Source organism: Pleurodeles waltl, chromosome 6 (assembly GCF_031143425.1).
Source record: "Pleurodeles waltl isolate 20211129_DDA chromosome 6, aPleWal1.hap1.20221129, whole genome shotgun sequence".
NCBI classification, from domain to species: Eukaryota; Metazoa; Chordata; class Amphibia; order Caudata; family Salamandridae; genus Pleurodeles; species Pleurodeles waltl.
Genome location: NC_090445.1, coordinates 609,961,778 through 609,987,996, shown reverse-complemented (window position 1 = coordinate 609,987,996; position 26,219 = coordinate 609,961,778). Strand labels below are relative to the sequence as shown.

General features: G+C 42.3%; 1 protein-coding gene across 1 annotated transcript in view; it reads right to left on the bottom strand.

The window, feature by feature from the left end:
* Positions 1–26,219, bottom strand: part of IGFN1 (immunoglobulin like and fibronectin type III domain containing 1) — a 151,054-nt gene that overhangs the window by 80,794 nt on the left and 44,041 nt on the right. Inside the window, exons 8-11 of the mRNA XM_069238894.1 lie at positions 21,500–21,613; positions 20,578–20,746; positions 17,881–18,153; positions 10,792–11,778 (exon numbers count right to left, since the gene is read on the bottom strand). Coding sequence (XP_069094995.1) covers positions 10,792–11,778; positions 17,881–18,153; positions 20,578–20,746; positions 21,500–21,613 — 1,543 coding nt within the window. The remainder of the gene's footprint in view (positions 1–10,791; positions 11,779–17,880; positions 18,154–20,577; positions 20,747–21,499; positions 21,614–26,219) is intronic.

Genomic DNA, 26,219 nt, shown 5'->3' with positions numbered 1-26,219 from the left:
ATTTAAGGATTAAAAAAGTGACTAAGTCCAGTGGCAAATCTATTCACCCCGCAAAGCAACCTCTGCAGTTTGACACCCAGTTTTGCCCCACGCAGAACATTTATGTACCAAAACAGATGGCTTCAGTGGAAAGTTGGAAGAGACTGATTTAGAGTTTGGTGGACAGGGTACTCCTGTCACAAATGTGACTGGAATACCTTGTCCGCTAGACTCTTGGTCCGCCCACCCCATTTAGAGTTGGAAGAAACATCAGGTTTCCTTTTGCCAGATGGAATACTGGATATCATAATAAGGCATCACATCGCTGACTTGATTTACAGTGGACGGTCTGATGTCCTTATTTTTGTCTGTCATCACAAGGGAACATCTGGCAGTGACGAATAGAAAAATGAAAATAATGACACCCACAGTCAGAGAAAAAACTCCCTTGATGGAGGGATCATTCATTTGTGAATTTGCTTTTAAAAAACAAAAAGTTTGCTGGACAGTTGTCAAAAAAGACAGCAGCGGTCCACCAAACATTTAGTGACTTCAAAGGAGCTTCTGTGGCACTGGCTCCTCTGAAAGTACAGAGATCGCGACTGGCCCGGTGGTACTCTGCCAACCTAGTGCTGTGCCGCTGTACTCCATTGTAGCTGGCCTCAAATTACGCCTAGGTTTTGGTCAACCGCAAACAGTTGCTTTTCAATGGCTTTTTATTTTTTTCTAGCCACTTTTTCCTTAAAAGTCTAAAATTACATATTTCAGGATCCCTTTATTCAATTTTAGTTTTATTGATAATAAGTGTCTATTGGCTAATTATATTTTCATCTAATTTTCTAATTTGAATCGGCATTTTATTGTAATGGTTTTTTGACTTTGAAATTGTTGGTAGGGCTTCAACTCAACACGCACTTCCCTGGGGATTACCTGCTGCTTGTGGTATAAATACCAGAGGATGAGCAAACATTCTCTATGAACTGTGCTTTGGCCTAAGCAGATTGTGTTTTAAGTTAACTGATGAATAATTTCTAACAGAAGTCAACTACCTAATCAGGAAAGGGACTGTTTGTGTCCAGCTGCAGATAAAATATGCAGAACACAGCGCTGGATAGCTTCAGCCACCGCTCTCATTCGGAATGAGAAAATGCAATGTTAAATTCACTCTTTTTGACTTTCAATGATGGATAAAAGGCACTTAAACCGTTAACAGGATTTATTTCAAAATGCTGGTGGCAGGGTCAGTTATTATATTCAAAATATGTAAGCATGTAACCCATGCTTGATGTAAAGTTATTTGACTGATTATCTGATATTATGCACAACAAGCGTGCGATGTTATTTACCAATGGGTGTAAGAAAAAAACTCAGAAAATCAAAACTGCTTCAAAAGTATGAATGTTGTACAGTGCCTATATTTACAAAAATATATTGATAAGTAGCTACACCTGTGCAATCAGTAAACAATTCCATGTTTTTCTTTAGGTAATAGAGAATTCGTTTTTCAACTATTAGCGTAGAATGTAAAAACTTACGTGCAGAAATGCCAGGAAATTCCTAAAACACACCCCGAGATTGTGGTAAAGAATGATAAGAAGACAGAGGGGACATTGATAAAAAGCAAACTGAACCTAAATAGATCTCATACATGTATTTATACACTAAAAAGTTTCATTTGCATATTACATTTTTTAGATATTTTAATGCCTTTTATGTATTTTTCTATCCTAGGTATCACTGCTGATAATTATCTGCATTGAAATAACCCACTGTCTTTGTTGAGTGCACCACACTTACGACTGGCGGTTTGTTCGGACTTTAGCTGCACAAGCCACACAAATTCAGTTCAGATCCACTCCGGGTGTGTTTCTTCGGCACTACTTATGTGCTCCTACTACATAATAGCACTATCAATCACTGAAGCCTAATGGGTGACATTATAAAATAGGCTATCAGTACAGGGCTTATCTCTCATTAGGACTCACAGACCCACAGGCTGCCAGGGAGTGCATTTCTGTACCGCCCTGGAATCTTTGATTGACAGGATCACAGAATGTAGGGTTGTGCCTAGTGTGGTGTACACTTTGATAGTGATGGGTGGTTCGGCAGTGCTTACGTTGTACAAGGATAAGTAAGTCAGGGCCGAAAGTGTTGGTCAGAAGCTCGCAGTCGGCACTACTGAATGTTAGAGATTCTCAACACCAAAGCAGAGTAGTTTTGATTTCACCTCGCCCCTTTAATGCACCACCAGACACCCCCTGGCCCTTTACCTCATTTGTTAAGCCGTCTTTCTCTTCCTCCTCTTTCCCCCCTGTAAGCGTTTGCTTCTCTCTTGCTCTGGGCGAAAGTCTGACAAGAAAAAATGTGTGCCAGACCAATGTGCCCCACCTGCCACCACCTGCTGAAATTAAGCACTGGACGATGGGTTTAGAAGAGTTTATACATCTACCCTGTGTGGTGCTTTCGGTGTGAAGATACCCTTAGTATAATGGAGGATAACCCTGACGACAAGCAATATGTGAGTTCGCTCAGTGTATTTTAATATTTCCAGTGTGTCCTTTTGTGTACAATGGGTATCCACAGAACTTTACCGTCTGGGTCCTCTTTTAAAGAAGGTGGTTGTTGTCTTGTACATTTCCCACTGAGTTGCGTTGATTTGTACCCTAAGGTAGCATTATGTTGGCACCTATGTAAATTTCATTCTGCATTGTGTGTTTGAGAGTGCGCTTAAGTGTTCTGTTTGGTCTAGGAGTTTTATTTAGATAAGAAGTGGTTGCACAGCTCAACACTGCATTGAATGGCCATGTGTACAGGGAGCTGAGATGGTCACAAGAATAGGGACCAGCGAGCAAAATCTGTGCCAGGCCACATAGCTCTTTTCCTCAAACTTTTAGCCCATGGCAAGATAAGAACAACGAGGGCAGATTTGCCCAGCAGTCCTAAGACAGACATGACTAATGTTGTTTTCTATTTTTAAATATACATTAATGTGGCTGCATATTTGAAGGGTTCTAAGGAGAACTAAGTCACTTGCTACACCCTCAGGACTTCAAACATAGCAGGACCAAGGGGATCGTGCAAGATGGAAACACCAATAGCCAACTATGTTGGCTGGTGGAATGTAGAAGACGGTGGGTTGAGACTAGACGTCTCGCCTATGCAGCGCCAACCTGCATATCTGACTTCCATGAACCATGGTTTTGACAAAGGCGCCTGATGCGACAATAAACTGAAGAAAGTTGGCAACGTTATTAGAATTATCTTTAGCGCCAAGACCACTACGGGAGGCTGATTACACAGGAACAGTGGGCGCACAAAAGGCTGTGGCAGAAGCTATAGCACAACAAACAATGGCGGTACTAGCAGTCGTAAATGAGGGATAGGTGTTCTGAAGATGAAGGATAAGAGCCTTTCCCGTTCCAACTATATGTGTAAGACAACTGAGCAAGATCGGCCACTCAGTCCCGTGCTGCTTCAGTTGCTGTGGATGTCTGGGCTGGCCTGCTAAAAGTCGCAGGTAGCAGAGAGCTCATCACTTAGAACCACTGTCCTGGATGGCTGCTATAAGAGGGGAAAAATAATGCCCACTAAGAAGGGTGATCTAAAACTGGCTGGCATAATGATTCAGCTAATCCAGCAACGACAACGTTTCTATGGGACCTCCACCTTTCAAGGACAAAGAAAACTGCTTTCACCTCCCCAGGATCACTGGTTGGTTCCTGACTTATGGTAGAGGGAACGTGGTGGGGGATCTAACACAAAAGGGCTCAGCCACCATCTTGCTCGATCAAAGCTGCAGTGACATAATTGGTCCTGAAAAAATAGTACTTGAAAAAATTACAAAGTGGTGAAAAGGTCTTATACCTATTTCTACAAAGGAAACAAAATAGAAGGTTTGATTTTTTTTTGTTGTATTTTATTCATTATGCAAATTTTATAATCATTTTTACTATCTAAATATACCACAAAATGACTTTCTGTAAATTCCTATTTTACACTACTCCTCCTAATCCTATTTAAGGCTGTTTTACTTTTTTCAGAAATTAATCTATTTAATAATTCAAGACATAAGGCATAACCAATGTGATTAAAACCAGATGCGTCTAGTAAGTCTGCTTCACAGAAGTGCTCCAAAGCTCACATATTCTGACTTTCTCAGGGTGTATCAGTTATTCTGCGCAGCATTTTAAAGTGAAAATTGAGAACATTTATACATCAATATGACAAAAAGTAAATGTCTAATACGAAATAACACTGAAATTGAATAATGCACAAAAATAAAGTCCATAAATAATAAAGGTTGTGTAAACAGTTAGCCACTAATATGATTTTGATACCTAAGTGTTAGACTTGGCATCCTTGGCGTGGTCTCCCCTAACCTTTTGACTCTATTTCCCAGGTTGTTGATGTGTGCTGGACTCTGTTTTTACTGTTTTTGTTACTCTGGGCACTTTACCACTGCAATCCAGTGCTAAAGTGCAAGTGCTCCTATATAAAATATGTATGTAATTGGCTTTCCATGATTGGCATATCTGATCTACTCGTAAGTCCCTAGTACAGTGCACTAGAGGTGCCCAGGGCCTGTAAATCAAATGCTACTAGAAGGCCTGCAGCACTGGTTGTGCCACCCACATAAGTACCTCTGTAATCATGTCTCAGACCTGCTACTGCATTGTCTGTGTGTGTAGATTTTAACTGTCAATTCGACTTGGCAAGTGTACCCACTTGCCAGGCCTGAACCTTCCCTGTTCTTACATGTAAGACACCCCTAAGGTAGGCACTAGGTAGCCCCATAGGCAGGGTACAGTGAATGTTTAAGGTAGGGCATATACTAATGTGTTTTATTTGTCCTGGCAGTGAAATACTGACAAATTTGGTTTTCACTGTTGCAAGGCCTATCTCTCTAATAGGTTAATATGGGGGCTACCATTAAAATAGATTAAAGCATAGATTCCCTTTGGGAGCAGATAGATGTGGAGTTCGAGGACTCTGAGCTCACATTTTAAAATTACATTGTTTAGTAAAGTTATTTTTAAGATTGTGTGTTAGAAAGAGGGCATTTTTTTACTTAAACCATTCTATGACTTTGCCTGTTTGTGTATTCCCTGTCTGGGTCATTTTGACAGTTGGGCTGGTTGCACCTCACACTAGACAGTGACACAAAGGGAGCTGGGGTGTAGCCTGCATATCTTGATGAGCCATCTGTGCTAGGAGGGAGGAAAGGAGTGGTCACCTACAACTGAAAGGGCTGTGCCTGCCATCACACAATGCAGTCTCCAACCCCCTGGTGTGTCTCTGGGGCCTGGCCTGGGCAAGGCAGGATTTCACAAACAAAAGAGACTTTCCATTGAAGTAAGTCTACTTCAAAGGCCAACATGTGTATAAGAAGGGCACCCTAAACCACACTTTAGATCACTTCTGGACATCAAGAGGAACCGCTGCCTGGAGAAGAGCTGAAGAGAAGTGCTGCCCTGCCTGTGACTGTGCTTTATGGAGCTATCCTGCAGTTGCTACTTCTGCCTGGTGAAAGGGGACAAAGACTGGACTTTGTTGTGCATTCTTGCTTGTGATGAAATCTCCAAGGGCTTGTCCTGAGCTTGCCTCCTGTTGTTGAAGTCTCAGCGCATTCAAAGACGTCTCCTGCCAGCACCTGCACTCTCTGCTGAGACTCCTGCCCTGCCAAGTAATGCCCTATCCAGTTCCTGGGGCCTTGACAGGTGAAGCTGGCAAACCAAGACTAAAAATCCATGCACAGACAGCCTTGCGGGGAAAACATTGACTCACCTTCCGAGATGTGGCTGAAAAAACGATGCGCCACTGGCTTCATGGCAGAAATCGATGCTCCCCTGGCATTGCGGCTGGAAGATCGACGCACGCAGCTGAAGAAACGACACGCAACACCCGCTGACGGAGGCTGATAATGTCGCAACCCACATTGCGTGGTTTTGCTAATACCGTGCAGCAGGATGTTTGGCGCAAACCTTGCTGGGCGCAGAAAAACAATGCAATGCCTCTGCAGACCCGAGTGGTTGCCCAGATCAATGCATCGCTCTCCTGCGGAGAGCAAAAATGCCGCACGCCGACCCGACCAAAGAAACGACGCACAGCCTCGCTTGCGGGTGAGAAATCAACGCATAGCTAACCTTTTTCGACGCACACTCACCTGTGCGTGTTATTTTGACACTGCCCAGGTACTTTTCAACGCTAACAGTGTGGGGTGAGCGGGGGTTTACTAAGGGTGATTCTCCTTTATCTTGACTAGAGTGAGAGTCCTAGCTAGGACAGGGGGGGTAACCTGACTGCCAGCCAAAGACCCATTTCTAACACTAGGCAGAATTGGAAGCATTACACTTTACATTTGTTATTCATACACTGTTTTTCTCTGCTGGTTTAGAAACCGCTGCAACATTGCCTACTTTTGTGTGTTATTCAGGGTCTGAACTCTTAGACCTAAAGGTAGGAATGAGGTATGTGTCACGTTTAATTTAGACAAAAACACTGCGATTCTGTCTTCTAATTGTACTATACATGTAAATTTGTGTGACGGCTTGTTGCTGCCTGTTTCTATTGTTAAGGAAGGGTCGGAGGCAATAGGGAAGGGACTCGACAAAAAAGGAAGATTGCATGTGCCTTAATTAACACACGCTCGCTGATTAAACACATATTTAGTCTTCCATTTGATTCAATCTTTGGGCAAAAGAGGACTCTAGACCAGATCTGGTGGCAGTGGTCTCTCCGGGCTATGTTATTTTTAGATTAGATAGTCCCGTTCGAAGGGGCGGTGGGCTAGCGATAATCTTAGGAGATGCACTTAATTGCACTCTGGAACAGGTGATCATTAGCTCGCAAGATTCCTGCGAGGTGGCTTGGTTCAGACTAGAAACTTTTACGAAAGCCATTTTCTTCAGGCTCTTGGTCTGTTGTCCCCCAGGTCCCCGAGCCAATTTATCTAAGTTTTGGAACCATTTCTAGCTAACGCTAATTTCACAATACTGGGTGATTTTAATTTTCATCTCAAAGATAACTCCTGTAATGATTTGAGCTCCTTTCTGTAGTTTATAGCTAATCTCTGGTTCACTCAGTAAAATCCCCCATGCATATTGTGGGTCACACCTTGGATAGTGTCTTTACTAACTATACTGGCCTAGTTGTTGGAGACATCCTTTCATTGATTGGGCTGGTCATCGGGCAGTGACTTCCTTGATTTCAGTTCCTTCACTAGGTTAGCACCACACTCCCTCAGTGGAAATTTGTAACCTACAGGAATTGACGCAGGATTACACCAGCAGACATAGATAGGGCTCTTAATAATTCCATTCTGGATAATGACTGCTCACAGAGACACACTGCAGAAGACTTTGTAGATTGGGCAAGTCAAGGGTAGATAAAGTAGCACCACTGAAAGTAAAACTTGTACTAGGATTAAAGTGTCGGCCCCATGGTTCTCAGATGAATTTACAGACCTTAGGCAGTAATGTTGTAGGCAGGATCGAAAATGGAAGGAGAACTTGGTTCCTACCAAAAACAAAAGAAGCATGATGCTCTCCCCCACATTTATAAGAGCTCCATCAGTGAAGCTAACTCTAGTTTCTACAGTAATAAATTTAGATCAGGTAGTCATTTCTCCAATGAGCTCTTTGTGGTGGTTAAGGAACTCATAAACTCTCCTGTTCAATATCAAATGGGCAAATCACATAGGGGGTCATTTTGACCCTGGCGGCCGGCGGTAAGGTGGCGGGAACACCGCCAACAGGCTGGCGGTGTCCTGCCAGCTATTATGACCGTGGCGCAAAAGCCACGGCCATACCGCCGGCCCCTCCACTTTACCGCCAGGTCTCCGCCTGGCGGTCATAATCCCCAGGGCAGCGGTGCAAGCACCGCCATGGAAAGGCTGGCGGTAAGGGGACTTGGGGTGCCCCTGGGGGCCCCTACACTTGGCATGGGCAGTGCAGGGGCCCCCAGGCATAGCCCCGTCGCACATTTCACTGCCCGAATTTCGGGCAGTGAAATGTGCGACGGGTGCTACTGCACCCGCTGCACATCAGCATTGCCGCCGGCTCCATTACGAGCCGGCAGCAATGTTGATGTGACATTTCCGCTGGCCCAGCGGAAATGTCATAATAGGGAGGCAGGAATACCGCCTGCAATGGCGGTATTCTGTCTCCCGCGGCCTCGGCGGTCTTCTAGGAAGACCGCTGAGGTCGTAATGACCCCCAAAGTGTCTAGTGTCTATGATAAAATAGCCGCCAATTTCAGAGACAAAATTCTCATGATATATTCATAATTCAGCATTTATGAAGTTGGAGATGTCCCTTCAGAAGACTTGTTTGATTTAATTTGTTCCACCTTATTCTCTGTCTTACCTCCTATTTCAATCTCCCAAATCAAAGATTACCTCATGAACATGAAATCTGGGTCCCCAGTTGATCCTTGCCCTCCCATAATTATGCAACTTGCTCATGACCATATCACTGTATTTCCGCAAAATGTTTTCAACTATATACTGGAAACAGAGGTTTATCCCATTTTATGGAAGGAAGCCATAGTTATCCCTTTATAGAAGAAACCTAATGCTGACCCAGAGGACTTAAAAAATCTTCATCCCATCTTACTGCTGCTCACACTGGCAAAAACCCTAGGAAAATATCAACCACAAGCTAGTTACATTTATCATTACTCATGAGCTCCTGGATCACTCCCAAAATGAGTTTAAGAGTTCAGACAGTATTGAGACTGTGCCGATTGCTGCAACAAATTAAAACCATGGCCAGGTGGACCAGGGTGGAGCGGCCATCCTGGTGATGTTTGACTTATCAGCGGCGTTCAATACTGTATTGCCCCTACATCAGGTCCAACTACCTCAGCAAGTTGAGGTGAGTTCCACTCCCTTGGACCTCCTCCGCTCCGTCCTACCAGACAGGATTCAAACAGGAAGCTCTGGAGATTTTAGGGTGACGGCCTTCATGCTCCCTTGTGCGGTGCCACAGAGGTCATCCCTTAGTCCCACTTTTAAAAATCTTCATATCTCCCCCCTTGCGGAGCTGGTGCAATCTTTTGGCTTCCAAGTTCTATCCTAAGCGGATGACATGCAAATCATTGTGTCTATCTAGGACAACTTGCCACTGGTAGCTGAGAAATATAAACACTGTATGACCAGTATCAGTCTCTGGATAAAAGACAACTGCCTAAAATTGAACACAGAACAAAAGGAGGGGCTCAGCATTTAATCTGGCCCGAATTATGGTGGTCTGAGGCCTATGGGCCTTTACCCACCCAGTGGAACCTTGGGGTCATGTTAGATATTTTGCTTCATTTTGACTCACTGGTTAGTCATACTACCAGTACTTGTTTATTCATCATCAGGAAGTTGAAGAAAATATTTCATTTTATTGCACCTGAACTTCAAATATTGGTAGACACTGCTTTGATAACATCACGCCTAGAGTACAGCAATGCACTCTTTCTGAATATTAACAATTATTCCCTGAATAAACTTCAGGTGATTCAGAATGTGACTTCCCGCCTCATCTTAAACTTGCCAAAACATCTTTCGGATAAAAAAGGCATTTGTTCTCATTGGTTGGCAGTTAGAAAGTGAGTAGTCTACAAAGTTCTTTGCATTGTCTTTCTTGTTCTTCATCACTAAGGACCCTCACATTTTACAGCAGCCTTTTAGTGGTATATTCCATGTAGCTTTCATCAGCCTTCATCAGCCTGCAGCATGAAGGTGACTGACTGATCCTAGGTTTCTCAAAAGCAGATGGGGGTGTTGCTCTTTTTCTGTTGCGGCACGAAATCTATGGAATACTATGCCTGCTCACATTGCTGCATCAGAGTCGCTCCCTTTGTTCTGCAAGCATCTAAAAACCTGGCTCTTCCCTCTCCTGTGAATGTGAATGTTTCACCCATTTTTTCAGTCTTTCGGCTGTAGGTTTCCTGTCTGGCTTAGAGCATTGACACCCTTCCGGTTTAGTGCACATTATAAATTTGTTTTTCATTTAATTTCTTCATAGACATCTCTAAATATCAAATTAGAACAGGAAGAAATATACATAGCACTTATTGTTCAAGAAGACGGATATGGCAACACACCTTTCAACATTTAATGGGAATTGCATGTTCTGAGGACTCTTCAAATCTTAATGTAGCTACAATACACATTTCAAAGAGTGCTTGAATGTCAGCATATTCACTGAATGCAGGGGGATGTTTACAGGTGTGATTAAAGGTATTTCCTGTCCAACAAATAATCAGTTCTAACAGTAGCATTCAATCAGTTGTGAGCAAACAGGTCATAGATGATTTTACAAGATTGTGAAATGTACAACAGGTGGTCAATAAAATAGAAATGCAAGCACTTGTCGATATGAAAGAAAACTTTGAAAACCTCTGTTGGATATACTTGATAGACATCCATGTGTGAAACATTGCAGCAGCATTTTATATGTTCAGGAAATGGAATACCATTGGTTTGTGGTTTGAATTAAAACATGGCAATTCTAACATAGGCACAAGCTTTATAAAATGGGGGAAAGGGCAATTTGTCTGTCTACAAAGATGCAATGCAGTTAGTAGTAAGATCATTTCCACTGGAAATACTTTAAATTGGGAACCTCAATGAAATGTTTATTAGTGTTGTGGTCTATTCTTGATAATATGCATAAAGTGTGAAATAATTCTTTTTTATGGCTATTGGTTTTGCAAAAAAAAAAAAAATGTCATCAGTCTATATTGTTTAGAAGATAGAGTGACTCCTATATTTCTTACACTGAAAACCATAGAAAGGTAAGAAGAAAATATATTAATTCTTACCTCCAAGCATGGCTCGCCCATATTGGTCATCTTTCAGTTTCAATTTGTCGCTGGAACTGAATTCAGGAACATCAAGGAGAGAAGTTTTTCCTCTTCTACCATGTGCAGATGCAATCCCTAAGTCAGTATCAAGTCCCATTCTAGAACCACTGTGTAGAGCTCCATCATCTGCCCCTGAGGTGTTATTGTCTTCAGATAATGTTTCGGAAAGTCCATCAGGAGGCCTGTAATTTCCAGCCCCGTCAAGCAGCTGTCCCCCATCTCCTGGAGAGGGCTGGACCACATTGAGTACTCGAGTGCTTTCATCTTCAGTACCACATTCACTTCCAAACTGAGATCCAATATCAGCAGAGTTGCCACTTTGATGTCCCATAGATGAAAAGACCCCTTTGCCATCACAAGGATCCGCTCTCAGGGAGTCATTAGCTGACATATTAGAGCAAGTTTCAGAATTCAAGCCTGTTATGCTTCGATTTGCCATTTTTGAACCTTCCTGCATATCAAGCCCATCCTGTATTCCATCACTTCTGTATTGATCACTGGGATCCAGGCCATCTCCAAGTACAGAATTCTTTGAATCTGAGCCTTCTTGTTTCAATTGTGTGTCTCCTTTAGTGGAAGATCTATTCAAAAAGTCAAACCCAATTCCCTCAAAACCATCTTTATTACCGTTTAATCCATGTGTCTTGTACCAATCACTTTCTGATCCACTATTGCCTTCTTGTTCTTGCCCTCTGTCCATAAGAGCATCTTTTTCAGTACTGCCACTTTCATCTAGGCTATGTAAAATGTTGAGTATTATTTGGCTGTCTTTGACCTGGTCAGTGTCCTGGTCCCCAAAAATTCCCTCATATCCAGGTTTCTTCCCATTTCCTTGGTTCCCCGCTCCAAAGATGTCTGACTGTGAAGCACTCTGATCACTCCCAATAGAGCTGCCATCCACCTTTTTTCTCCTTCCTTTTGAATCAAAATCATTATCCTTGGAGGCTAGGACAGGCACATTTTATTTCGTTTTGTTGATTGTGCAGATCAAGGTGCAAGTTTGCAGGAGAAGAATGTTTAATTGATTTGTTAGTTGGTTGATTGAATTGAATCATGTACAAGATGGTTCATTGGGTTGATGCATCAGTCATTTGGGTAGTTGTTCAGTTGAATTTTGAAGAATGGGTAAGTTGTAAGGATGGTGGCAAGAAGGGTGAAAGAGTGATTGGCAAGTAGTTTCATTTTTTGGTGGTAAGGATGGGAATGGGTCAAATCAGATGAGAGGGAAAATGTGCAAATGGGAAAAGAAAAACATCAAAGAGATTAATACCAAACACATAACAACAAACATTTAAAATGACATACTGTTGGCTCACCGGTCTACTAGTGATCGAAATATATGGCATATCTGCAAGCTACATGCATTTTTGACATGCTAAAAACATTTGTGCAGCTTTGAAGAAAATAGGAAGTAGCAACGAGGCCCAGCAGATCATTATTTTTATTTGATTGATTGAAACATATAATTTACTATGTGTCATTAAAAAGAAGATGCAAAATACTGTATTTCCATCAACATAATTCTTCAACAATTATATTGCAATGTTCCTTGGGTGAATCACAGTGTTGCCAAATGAAAAATGTCACTAACTTATTTCTTGATCTTGGAAAACATTTCAGATATATGTTTTTGTATAGCTGATGAAATGTTAAGTCGTTGTCTACCAAATGGAAGAACCCACATACATTTACGGCACAGGCCAAGGACCACTACACACACAGAATATTATATAGCCTAATTAAAGTGAATAAAAGCTTGAGCAAGCCATGAAGAAAGGCATGCTAGTGGTGCAAAGGTAGTATTTATCAGTCAGACATAATGCCCACATCAATGTTTATTTATGTTGAGGGAATAATTCCTACACATTTATACACAGTAGCCTGGCTCTTGAAAGACATTGGGAAGGAGAGATAAGGAAACCGACAGGAGGTTGTAATAGTACAAAATGAATAAGACAAGGCACCCAAGACAACACAATATTTTAGCATACATGTAAGTTTTCTCTAAGAATATTTCTACGGCTCAAAGTTAAAGCATTCTAGGTGACTCTGTGTACCTAAACAAGTTCTATATTTGTTTTGCTCATTATTTTGCAGATTGATGATTACATGCATGCAATTTTTAAAAATAATTAAATCCAGTGACAAAATAAACAATTTCATACACAATATATTCAATTTGACTATTTCTTACACCATAAGACAAACTTTTTCTAAATGTAATACAACAATATCATATATATTTCTATTTTCTCCTAAACCTTCTTTTTTAATAATTCAAGTCAATAATACATTTTTAAGCAATTGTTCCAATGGCAAATGTGTGGTCAAGAAGTCTTCTTTCATTGATTATCAATTATTATTCCTTCTAAAACTAAGCAAATGAAAATAAACTTAAAACCCTTTTATACTAACTGCTGTCAGCTTCCCATCCATGTAGATACCCAAAAGTAGCAATCACACTATTAGGTCGGGCTAACCCTCACAACATTATCCCAATTTTCTAATATTGCTCAAATTACAAGCAATTCTAGATTGCATGCTTAACTGATCCAATTCCTGCTTTACACATGCTACAAATTGTGCTCTTTCTGTCTTTGCTGATGAGATACACCAAGCACCGACCATCACAAACATCTTCACTGGTCTCCAATATGAGTCATCCCAACATCCTTCCACCTCCTGAAGCTGTAATTGGAAATGCTATGAGATTAGAAGAGTTTCTGCCACAAAGAATAAGGTCCTGACATTTAGGTATTTTCAAACTGTGCGACAGGCCATAGTGATGTGAAAAATATCAGTTTCATTTTCTTTTTTCGTTTGCTGGCAAATCTTGGGTTGTTACAGCTTTCTAAGGATTGGGAACTGTAATCACTTCAAGACAGGATTAGCCATAGCTAGCACAGGGAACCATACTCCTCTAATGTCTCAGATGGAATGGCACAAAACTATAGAAAAATGCTGATGATCTGGAATGGCCAAGCCTTCATTTATCAAACCAATGCAAATGGCTTTTTTTCTAATTCATTTATCCCGCTCTGCACTGTTGAATGTAGCATGGGATGAACTGAAACAAACATCAATCACTAAGGTGGGATGAGAACCATTATCAAGCTATATGTCTAATGATGGCAAAAGAAAGATTCTTTTGAACCATAAGTTGTCTGGATCTTTTTCTACTAATGGTCCATGTTGGACATGGCTTTCTTTAAAGAAAATTCCTAGCATTTTTTGCTTTTTTCCCCCAGCCTATGCTGGGTCTCTATGCTGGACCTTCGGACTCTGGACATTTCCCTGCTGTCTGGCAGAGGGGAAGCGAGCACACCATCCTACCAAAGATAGGGTAGGGGGGAGGACGTAGTTAGAGTTCTGCAAACCGGCAGGCCCTGTACAATAGGTGTAGGCAATACCTGGGGGGGCAGGGCGCGGCCCTGGTTGCCAAGTGGAATTCTGGTGCAAGTGCTGCCCCTGATGGCAATCCTACTGGCCATGTCCAATGCCTGAATGAGTAGACCTGAAGGCCTGCAGTCAACTGTGCTCAGGATAGGGATCCCTCGAAGGGGAATAGACGTGAGTGGGCTTTACACCATTCCCAGAGGGCTCCAGTAGAGGGGTTTGTGGTCCGCATGGAGCCGGTGGGTACATCCTGAAGGACATGCCTAGGTAGGGGTGGACCCTCCTGGGGTGGGGTGGGGAGCCCTACTGAAAGGGCTGAAAGGGAGCTGGCCGGATTCCAAGATGGGGAGCTGGTTGCCTGATACTTGGCTATGGTCCACAAACATCGGCCCCCTGTGTGGGCAGGGTGGATATGCAAGTGCAGGTGTTGCCAGAGTGGGGGAAGTGCAATGGACAGACTGTGTAGGAGCAGCCCTGGTTGGACCCAGAGTATGCTTTAGACCTGGAGGGCTGGGTACAGTACGGGCCCTGCACAGCCAGCCCGTACCAGCATACCCACATGCTGGAGAACTCCCCTTGTGGTGCGCTGGCGCAATAGCCAGGAAGTTACTTAACCTCAGCTGGGCACCATATGACCCAAGAGCTTAGGAGCTCAGAGCACTTTCCTTCTGCCACTACAGAGTGAAAATCTCCACGCCATCCATATGATTTAGAAACTGGCACCACTACCTGTGTGCAGGTTTGAGTACCCGGCCCGGGCCAGGTACAGATTTGGGCTGGCCTCTCTGACCAGGACGTCCATGTCTACGACTGAGTAGGGTGGTTCCTACATGAATGCGTACATGACTGAAGTGACCACTGCATGCGTATTTATGCATGAGTATTTCATGATAGGAATAAAGCCTCAGGACTCAGGCTGACCCTGGCGCACAAGCACCGTGGTGATGGTTGTAGCCGAAGTATCACCTGCCTTGGCAGGTTGGTGTGTGTGCTAGGGCATAAGTGCCCAGGAAGTGCTGAACACCCACCCATAAGAGCTGCTCTACCCATACCGCGATATGGGACACCAAGACATACAAAGTCTGGTTGCAATAGGGGTTGGCATGGGAACAGCCTCCTACTGTTTGGTATAGTTGGACTCAGTATGACAAACCTGAGCCATTGGTAATGTTAGTTTTGTCATCACTGCCCAAGAAGTGTCACTTCCAGGAAGTGGACATTTCTACACGTTGGGACTGGTTCTGGTGCCCTATAAATCAGGCTTCATTCCTTAGGTCCCAGGGAAGAGCACATCTATACATTCCCCAGATAACTGATATAAAACTCAGCCATCCAGAACAACAGATCCCTGACATTTGGGGAATGGCGAGATAGATGGGGGGAGAGTTTGTGGCATTTGGCCTCCCGGAGCCAGAGCCTGGCACACATAAAGATAAAGATCTGCATTCCTGGACCCCAGGGCAGACAAGGACACTTGTCAGACTGTCAGACACGTGGGACCAGTGTGGCTGGATTGCATCAGCACACTGTCAGAGAAATCTGGGTGCCCAGGAAGATAACTGTCCAAGGACGGGGATCTGCACACCTTTCACGATTAGAGACTGGCTTGAGGCTGATTGCCTTCTGTTGTTTGGCTTTCTGAAGTGGCTCCACAAGGGCAGGTTGGCTGCCCCCTGTTCCCTGTTGCTCGGGGATATCAAAGATCCTCGGAGTGTGACCTACATTGTGATCGGTAATATCTGGAGAGTGGTGCCCTCTGTTTACGCATACATCGTGCGAGACTCCACCTGCCAGGAGCGGTGTGCATGTGGACCAAGAACTGGGTCTGGAGACTGGGTGCACCAGGTGCGAGGTAGCAACGTACTGCTCGTGCTACTGGCATGTGGCCCTTCATTGTTGGGCCCATTGCACTCCGAGACGGCTTGTGAAAGTGAACTGATCACTGTTGCAGAACCCTGCTGGGGGCTCATTGAGGTTGAGTGGGAAGCATTTCTCTTGTGTGACCCTCGGCTGCATGCTCATTGTGTGCTGTTCATAGATTGGAACCTGGGGAGGTGTGGGTAAAAACCGTGGAGTGCTTTACTTGGTCTAGTATTGCACGATGGAACTTGCATCTAGTGTGTTCGTCCAGAGAGTCCAGTACTGCTAAGGTCAGAGCGTACTGGGCAGAGCACCTCACCCAGAGGGGTACGGAAACCAAGTCCTGAGTGGACCCGGAATGTCTGGTGCAGTTCAAGTTATCATGCACCTAGTGCCTCCTATTGTGGGGGTTGTATAACGTTACGGGTTTGCTGAAGTGCCGCCCGGGAACCCCCAGTCCTCAGATCCCTGACAGTATCCTCTTTCTGCGGGGGTACAGCACTGAGCACTTTCTACGTCAGACCAAACCTGTCTGGGGCCTCTGGATGTTCACAGGCACCAGACAGAGTGTCTCCAACCCGGAGACACGGACCTGGTAACTTTTTGTGAGGAACCAGAAACATCAAGGGCGGGTCAAGTCAACATGACCCAACAGCGCCTCTCCATTCTGGAGGTGCTCAATTTGGTTACTATTTGATGACACTGAATTGTCTGGCGCGGCTGGGCACCTCTGAGTGTAATGGTTGGCCCCGGGACCATCCCCCTGTGTTTTGCAGACCTCTAAGTGAACCTCCTTTTGGGAGCCTGAATGTCTCCTCCTTCATTGTTTACCGGCTATTCGCTTTTCGATCCCCCACCTTAACCCAAACACATGGGGAGTTGTGACTTAGCCGTGAGCAGCTGGATGCACAGGGAAAAGTTAGTATAATCTTTGGGCTTGCGGTAGGGCGAAGTTAACTGGAGGCTGGTTGGCAGGTGGAGGGTGGGTTGGGACCCAGAGGGTTTGCAAATGTATGGGCATCCACTTGCTAGTTATCGGGGCATCACATTAGGGTGCCAGAAGCAAGTGTGTACGAGAGTGTGTGCATGCATACCAGCGGCAATTGATACCTAAGCCCTGGGTGGATTTGAGTGACTGAGTCTGAGCGAAAACGTCTGTTCTCTAAAGCTACCAAAGTTCTGAGGTGCCACATGGCCAAAACTATTTAAACAAGGAGTTTTCTCAAGGCCAAAGATCATAATTAACAGTGTTCAGAGTTAAAAGTTATCCCATAATCAAACTTATCAGTGTGGTAAGTGTGGTCAGAGCTGTGAAATACATCATGAACATAAGACATTACAACTATGAGTCACCACTTTACCCAAACACATTACACAGTCATGAGATATCCTATGTTCAAAGCAATCATACTAATGAGCTATGTCATGTTCTAGGATGTTCCACCTATGAGCTCACATAACTGACACACACAGGAAGATTCAATCACCCAGGGTGCTGTGGATCATAATTTCCCATTAACAAAAATGTTGCAGCTTGGAGTTAGCACATGAAAAATATATATTAACATGAACCATGTATTACAGCTGCATCTACCACATGTCCAAAGCTAATACCACCAAATCGCTCTTTTTGTTTTCAGTTATTACAACTATGAGTAACAAACTAGCCCATATGGTAATAACAATCTTTTCTCCTGAACCTATTACCCCATGAAGAAAGCCATTCTAGAGATACGTTATCTCAAACCAAAAGACATTACAGTGAGATACTATGAAAAGTGCAGCACTTACCTTCTACCACTAGCCACGCACTAGATGAACGGATTCCAGATACAAATTTGTAGGAACCTTTGTCCATAAGCCGCACATCGTTCACCAGCAATGTGTGTGTCAGGCCATCAGGTGAGATGGAAATGTCATATTTATTGGTTGACTCCAATGTTTTTTCCTTATATACCCACATAGTTTCCTGGCTGGGCCTTGACAAAGTGCATTGGAAGGTGGCACTGCCTCCTTCTTGGCAGCGGGCTTCTTTTAGCTGGCTCACAAAGCTTACTGGAATGGCTGAGGGCAAAAAAACTGAAAAGTCAGTCTGAAAGCAGATCAATAATTTCTCTCAATCAGTGAGGAAATTTGCATATGTGCAGTTAAAATAAGTTCTATTTTGCAACAATCAATATTCCTTGAAATCTATAAATATTTTTAATTCTCCTTATTAAACCTAAAATCTGGTTCCACTAAAACTGTAAAGTATTCTAGTTCAATTTCATTTTGCTTGGATTCCTCCTCTTCTATACAAATCTGATGGCAGGGTTTTTTTATTTAGTCAAAGGGAGCAGACCCAATCATGTGAAGAAGATACTCGCCTGCTTGAGTGACACAATAAGGTAGTGCATGAGTAGCACTGGATGTTTATTTCCGCCCAAAAAACAAATCTTACACTGCTATTGGTGGGGTGGGGTTTGAAAATAGGATGAATGGGCTAAGAGAGGAAGGGAGTAACAGAGAGCAGGAACATCTAAGAAGAAACAGGGTAGTCAAGTACCACACACACCTCAACATCAATGGCTTAATTCACTAGGCACACCACCACATACCACACTTCCTGTAGGATGCAATTCGGCATTTGAGTATTTGGGTAGCGAGCAAGCTGTGTTAGCAGGATCTGACCCATGTGAGTGAATGTTGCTGATACCCACTTGTGGGAGCTTTCTTCAGTGGGTCAAGGGTGCTACAATTCTTTAAGCAACATAAACAATGTGAGTGCCTGCTGAGGTGCTCTCCCTAACAACCAGTGACAGTACTTTTCATTAGCATAGCCAAATTTCTCTTATCGCTTCATAGGACACTTTGTATGCTGAGGGGCATTAGAGCACATTATTTTAGGGTCAAGGGCAACTAACATAACATAGCATAAAATGTGTTTTTGTAAAGCACAAGTTCACCCAAAAGGATATCTTGGTGCTGAATAGCAGGTGTTCATTGTTACCCAACTCAATGGCACTCATTTTATTGACCTCTAAAGGATGAAATGCTGAGTGGACCTGGCGAAATTTGAACCTGTGACCATGAGATCAAACACAGGCCCCTACAGTAGACGCATTAGTCTACTATTAGTCCACTAAGCCACCAGAATATAGGTTACTAAACACATTTTTAGAGTTCTATTCCACAATGCCCCATCAAAATCAGGCCCCTAGTTTCGGTAAAAGATACAGAACAGACCAGACATTGAGGTTTATCAGTGTGTTTTCTGTGTCATACTATATGTTAGTTGAAATCCCTCACCACCTTCTGGAGTTAGTATTCACTGGGTATCTAGATGGTGTTGGGTTATATAGATGGTGTTTGCTATGCTTCCTTTTCCTAACATACCACATTCTCACTGAGACCTATAGTAATATGAGGGATGGCCCACAATGCTTTTCCTTTTGTTGTCTTGCCTCTGTTTTGTTTATTATGTTCTTACATTTGCTTTGCTAGATGCTTCCGTAAATCGTAGTGTATTATTGTAATGACAATTTATTGTCTGGGGGACAACAGTCGCACAGTCTACTCAGTAAAATGGAGTATAGTCAGAAAGCTATGGTCCTTGAAATATTGCAATTTTACTTCCCTTATTTGACCAAAATCATGTTCTCCTAATGCATCTGTCCCCCTGAGTGCTGTTAAATCAGAACATCCAAACAGACTGCCTGTCGAAAAGTAAAATCGTCTTCATCTGGTGTTCAATATTTTGGCTATGAATTGAGGCAGTGATGTATAGAAGGTCTAATTGAAAATTACGGCTATATCCTTGTTGGCTCAATGCCTTTGAGCCAGATATTCTGGCTGCAGCCATTTTGAATTACAGTTTATGATTTTACCACATCTGCTAGGTGTGCATATTTAACACCACGTTTCTGGGAACAATAGTTTGTAGACAGCATAACAACAGTCTGTGTAGTTTTCTAATGAAATATTGTTGTCTTCAGTGCTGTGCTTATTTCCTTTAGAAATGTGAATATTCATCCATCAAACCACATTTATTTTTATTTGTGAGTCCCTTACTTGTCTGTGCTCATGCACCATGTTAGTGGCCCTTCTCTGTGAACTCCAGGTTCGACACAATGCTGTAGGCAAGACCAGTAAGGTATATAGTGGTAACATAATCTCTTCTTTTCAGTTGCATATGCCGGTAACTGTGTCCTCTATTCTTATTGGCATATGCATGACCTTGTTATTCTTGGCTACTTATAGTCCATAAACATGATAACCCCTAAGACCTTCAACCTCTTGAAAAGTCTTCAAAGATCATGTCCCATGACGTGCAGGTAAACAGCCTTTGTCCTACAAGTTCATGACTCAAACTCAAAATAGGCAGGACCAGGAAGAAATGGGGAACAGTAGGCATGTTAAGCTTTCAAAGGTGAATGCATTTGGTTATTTGACAAAGGAAAGATTCAATTGTATGAATACAATCCATGGTCCTACTAGCCATGACCTTACAATTCAGGTCGAGTTCAGTTGAGAAGACATCTGCGTCCTCCACCTTCACCTGGTACCGGCCCACATCCCGTGGATTCACATCAAGTATAGTAAAAATGTAGCGTTTGCCAATCTGGCGCAGGAAGGGACTTTTCTTTGTATCCAATCCATAACGAATCAGTTCACCATCCTGAAGAAAAGAGACAAGAATTATCCTGAGCAAGGTGCCTTTTTCTAGCAAGTCAATGCAATCTGGACCCATTGCGCAGAGAGTTTGACTACAGACAAAACACTACAACCTGATGACTAGTTACACGCAAGAACTATATTGGTCTGTCTTCATTTACAGTCCCCAAGTAAGTGTAGACTATGCTGGATATTTCCTTAGTTCTGTGGTGTTCTTTTACTGAAAAATCTTAAGTACCTTAGTAAAAGATAGTACTTCTACAAAAGTGTCCTCTTAATTTTCAAATGCATTCTTATTGTCCAGCAAGTTTACAAATCACCAGGTAAAACAGTACTCATGTTTTACTATGAAAATAGCTGGAACTTTATGAAAATAAATACAATTTTGCAATGTTTTTAAAAAATATATATCTTACAAAGGGATCTAGTGTGCATACAGATGTATGTGAAAATGCGCCTTGATACATTTCCATCCTAATAGTCATCTACACAGTGCACTTTAAAGGCATTTACCATTTGCTAGGGAGATTAGTTTCATCTCTGAGGTTTCATTTGGGTTGTGGCACTGGTATTTCATGAATTTGATCTGGTGTGCTTTGTCACAGCTTTATGAATTTGATTTGGCGTGTATGCTACAGCCTTATGAGATTTATTGGAAGGTCTTTAAGACTATACACATGGTTGAATGCCTCTCAACAGTAAGTTTCAAATAACTGTGCTACAAAGAGACCAACAATACTTACACAATTTCATTTACCTTGTATAAGAAGATTCTGCAATTGGGATCTTTAAGTTCTAGCTCAAGCTCGAAAACACCATTTCCCTCTGGGGTTACTTTGATGTGCTTCAGGTTGGATACAGACGTGACATACTGGAAATGACACAGAGCACAGAATCACATTTACTGAAAGCACCAATTGCCAAAGGCATTAGAATCTTACAGACTTCAGTTACTACTGTAACAATTATTGAAAGCTTTATTACAAACAATAAAAATTTCCACCACATATTGCTGGGTGCGCCAACAAACATGATTCCTTCACAAAGGTGGATATACCAGTCTTAGAACACTGAAGGAGCAAGAAAAATAGTTAACTGAAATATTGATGCCATGTTGCTGAAAGAATGAATGGATAACTAGATTTGTCTATGGTAACAACTGAGTGACGACAGAGTATTTGTAGGCAAACCAGGACTTGCCCTACTTAATTGTTTGAGGCACCCATAAAGTGGCATAAAAGCTATAGAAAAACCTAACATACCTTAAGGTGACAAATAATAGAGACAAGAGGCCTATTCACAAAGGTAAATTAACATATGTAGATTTACTCATCTGTAAATTTACTTTAGCTCCCAGGAGTAAGACTACAGTCTGTTACGCTATTCACCATTTCCAAGTGTAGATTTATACCCAAGTGCACACCTTCATGTTCCTAACCACTGAAATCCAAAACTGGAGGCATCTGACACCAAATATTTATGAGTGTAAAGTTAGTACTCTAAACTTTTCACACATAGGTGGAGATCTTTACCAATGGTACATAGCATTGCCTTTAGTAAAGTAAAGAGAAAAATAATAAAGTGTATTCATTATTAAAAACAAATTAAGCATTTTAATGTATAATAAGAATGTAAATGAATGTAAAATAATTACTAACACAGAATAAAAGAAAATGTTACAGTAAATTACCTCATGAAATTTATATCAAATAATTAAAACATATTAACTGAAGTCATTAAAATATTTTTTGATAATTTGTTTAAAAAACACAATATTTAGTCAATGTAAATTAAAAGTTGTGTGTTTTGTATTAAATCAAATAAATTTTACATTTCTAATAAATGGTTACTATTGTTAAAAAAATCTAACATTTTACCACTAAAACAACTTTATAGATAGAAAGATAGATAGATAGATAGATAGATAGATAGATAGATAGATATTTCAATCAATTCAGAGTCATAATGTAATGTATTTAATATCATTTCCTATGGGGCATTATAATAAGTGCATTGGCCTGATTCACAAACTGCATTTTGTAGTATGCAAAGTAGTCCTTTTTATGGTACTACTTACTTACAAAATGCAATTCACAAACCTATGAGTGGAAATCGCCTCCTTCACCTCTCTTATCTATGGGGTGATTGTCACTCATGAAAATGTACTACTTATTAGTAAAAGTGGGAGGGAAGAGGAGAAGTTGCTGCAAAATGTGTAAAATGTACTACTAAATTGGGGTGATTTAAGGAGCATTTACTTGAAGCTCAAGGAAGGCTAAGGATGGACATACACCCACCCACGAAAAGAGTTAGCCCATTGCTATTCACACGCTGCAGTTCTAAAATTACTACAGAGAAATAGGACCCAAAACATTAGTAAATGTACTCCCCCCCAAGCCTAGGATAAGTTCAGAACCACACATGGCCAACCACTGGTTCTTCAACAACCTCCCTCGGAAAGCATAACCCCATAGAAAATAATATTGAAATACATTGATTTATTCCAACTTTTTAAAAGTATCTATGGGTTGGGGTTAACTAAAAATTTAAAATTAAGTTAATAAAGTTGTAGCATTTTTTATTTTGTTCTGCATGTACAATAATATTTAAAATTATTTAACATTAATACTCAACATAAAAACGTCTTTACTATATATTTTTTTATTGTAATAAACCTTTTTAATTTCCCCTATACTTTACTACAGTTAGATCTCTACCCCGATGGAGAACATCTCTGACATGTAAAGTTACAATAGTAACTCTACACTCATAAATTTGGCTTCACCCTTTTTCTGAGGGTAGGAACATGTAAGTAGTAAACGTACACTCAGAAATGCCTAGAACCTCAAACTTATGATCACACTGACTTATCCCCATAAACTAGATGTGAACATTATCTTCCCTTCTATGTAAACCCAGTTACCCTCAATCTAGCCAGACTATGTCCAACTTGGGGTAAACTTCATTTCATCCATCCTTCATAATATCACTCCCTCTCATTGTTCTATGGTGTTTCTTTGCTCTCCTGTCCTTCAAATCACCAATAAATGTCTTATTGATGGGGCTCATTATACATGTCATTATTTCTAGGAGTTCAGGCAGTGTCAAGCTTAGTTGGGGATCTAAAAAATGCCAAACTGACTCCATCTCATTTGCATTTGCACAAGGATTCCAGTGTTTGTACATGGGGGCTTCTGAAAAGGCTAAGGCCCTCATTACGAGCTTGAGAGATGGGAAAACCCGTTCGTCAAACTCCTGACAGGGTGGCCGCCGCAATGGTGGCGACCACCCTGACGGATCTATTAGGTGTTTCCCGCTAGGCCAGCGGGCGGAATCCTTGGATTTCATCTGCCGGCCTAGCGGGAAACAGGCGGCAGCATTGTCCCCAGCTTGTAATCGAGCCGGCGGTAAAACTTTCGCCTGCAGGTTACACCAACACCCTCGCAATGTTCACTGTCTGCAGAGCAGACAGTGAACACTGCAACAGTGCTGGGCAGGGGGAACCCTGCACTGCCCATGCCAAGTGCATGGGCAGTGCAGGAGCCCCCTTGTGGCCCCCTGCACCTGTTGTCTGCCAGCCATTTCATGGCGGTGAACCCACCATGAAAAGGTTGGCGGAGAACGAGGTCGTAATCTGCAGGCCTGCGCTGCATGAATTGCTGGCCTGGCGGATTACGATCTCCACCACCGCCAGGCCATCAGGTCATGAATCCCAGCAGTGCTGGCAGAACCCTGGCGGTCTGACCACCAGGGTCTTTATGTGGTGGTCAGACCGCCACAGCAGCAGCGGTCCTGACCGCCACTACGAGGCTGATGGTCTGATTATCACCAGTCTCGTAATGATGCCAGATGTAACAAAAAAGGCATTTGCGATTCGAAAATAGCGATTTTTAAGAAATTGCTATTTCTGATTTGCAAAATGCAATGTATCATATTTGCGAACTGGAATTCGCAAATTTGGGAAATGCAAACCCCAGGGTGCTGGGGGCCTAAGGCCCCCTCTGCTGTACCCCAAGAAGTTTTTTAAGGACATGTAAGGTGCACACATGCCAAAGGGGCATGTGTGCGTTACATGTCAATTTTAAAAATGCATTTTTAATACATTTTTAAAATTTGCACATGGGTACCACCAAGTTCAACTTGATGGTAATAGCGATTCCTTAATGCCCAATTCGCAGTAAGGATTTGCTTGTTACAAGTGGTTTAGAAATCACAAATAAGGATTCCTTATTTGCGATTTCTTATTTAGAGAATCGCAATTTGCGATTTTCTAAACAGGTTCGCAAATTTAAGGAATCGCTATTCCTTAAATTTGCACTGCGAATGCCTTTCATAAATACTGAAAGGCATTTTTGCATTCGCACCATTTGCGAATGCAAAAAGGCTTGATACATCTGGCCCTAAGGGCCTAATTCCGAACTCGCGGACAGGTTACTACATCATAACGGTGACATATATCCTGTCCACCAAAATCTAAATCCCATTATGTCCTATGGGCTTTAGCTATCAGCGGACAGGATATCCGTCACCATGTCGGAGTAACCCATCTGCCGAGTTCTAAATCAGGCCCTAAATCATAATTCGAGAAATGTTATTCATAGTGAATCTGGCAATATAAAAGGCTAAGCAATATACTGCAGATGATGTCATAGGTAAAGGAAATATGATTATAGGTGATACTCTCAGCTACTGAAGCAGGCCAACAGGCGCAAACATAACTATCTCATGTATAGCTGTCTTCGCAAGGCATCACTAGCCCTATTCTGCCTTTTAAAATGACAACCCTCCTCTTCTACAGGAACCTTGGCCCTACAGAATTTCCAGTATTAAATAAAAGCAAAGTTCAATAAAGTTCAGTTCATAGACACAGTTCGTTATGATGACTACAATCAAATTCGGGAATTCAAACTTCCGCTGTGGTAGCCTTATCACAGAGATTCTATGCTCAATGCAGTTTGATCACCAAACTGGTAGAAGAATGGATCAAGTTAACAGTCTACATAGTATGTCTAGTCTGAGACAGAGCATCGTTGACTATGGACCTTTGTTCTTTTTGATCTTCAGACCACTGGCTGTCCATCTACGCTGTCCCCTTATCTACTTGACTCTGTCTCCTCCGCAACAGTTTGTGGGATACATTCAACAGATGTGCTCGGTCTCTCATGATTTCCTGCCCACCCTTCTTTTTTACTGTCACATTCGGGATCAGAGTTGTCATTTCCTTGTGTAGCAGGCTGATTCACTGTAGCTACTTTTTGTTTACTCACCACAGGCTCGGGACTTACTTGATTGTGTTATGTTTAGATTTCAAAATAGTGGTTGACTGAGGCATCTGGGAACTCTCTCCAACCCCTCTGCTCTTTCGGAGTACTCAGGAGTGTGGTTCTGTGAGTCAGTGGTTGTCCTCACCACTTCGTCATATGAACGTCTTACTCATTGGGTGTGGGAGTCATGCATCCGGTTAGGCAATCCAATAC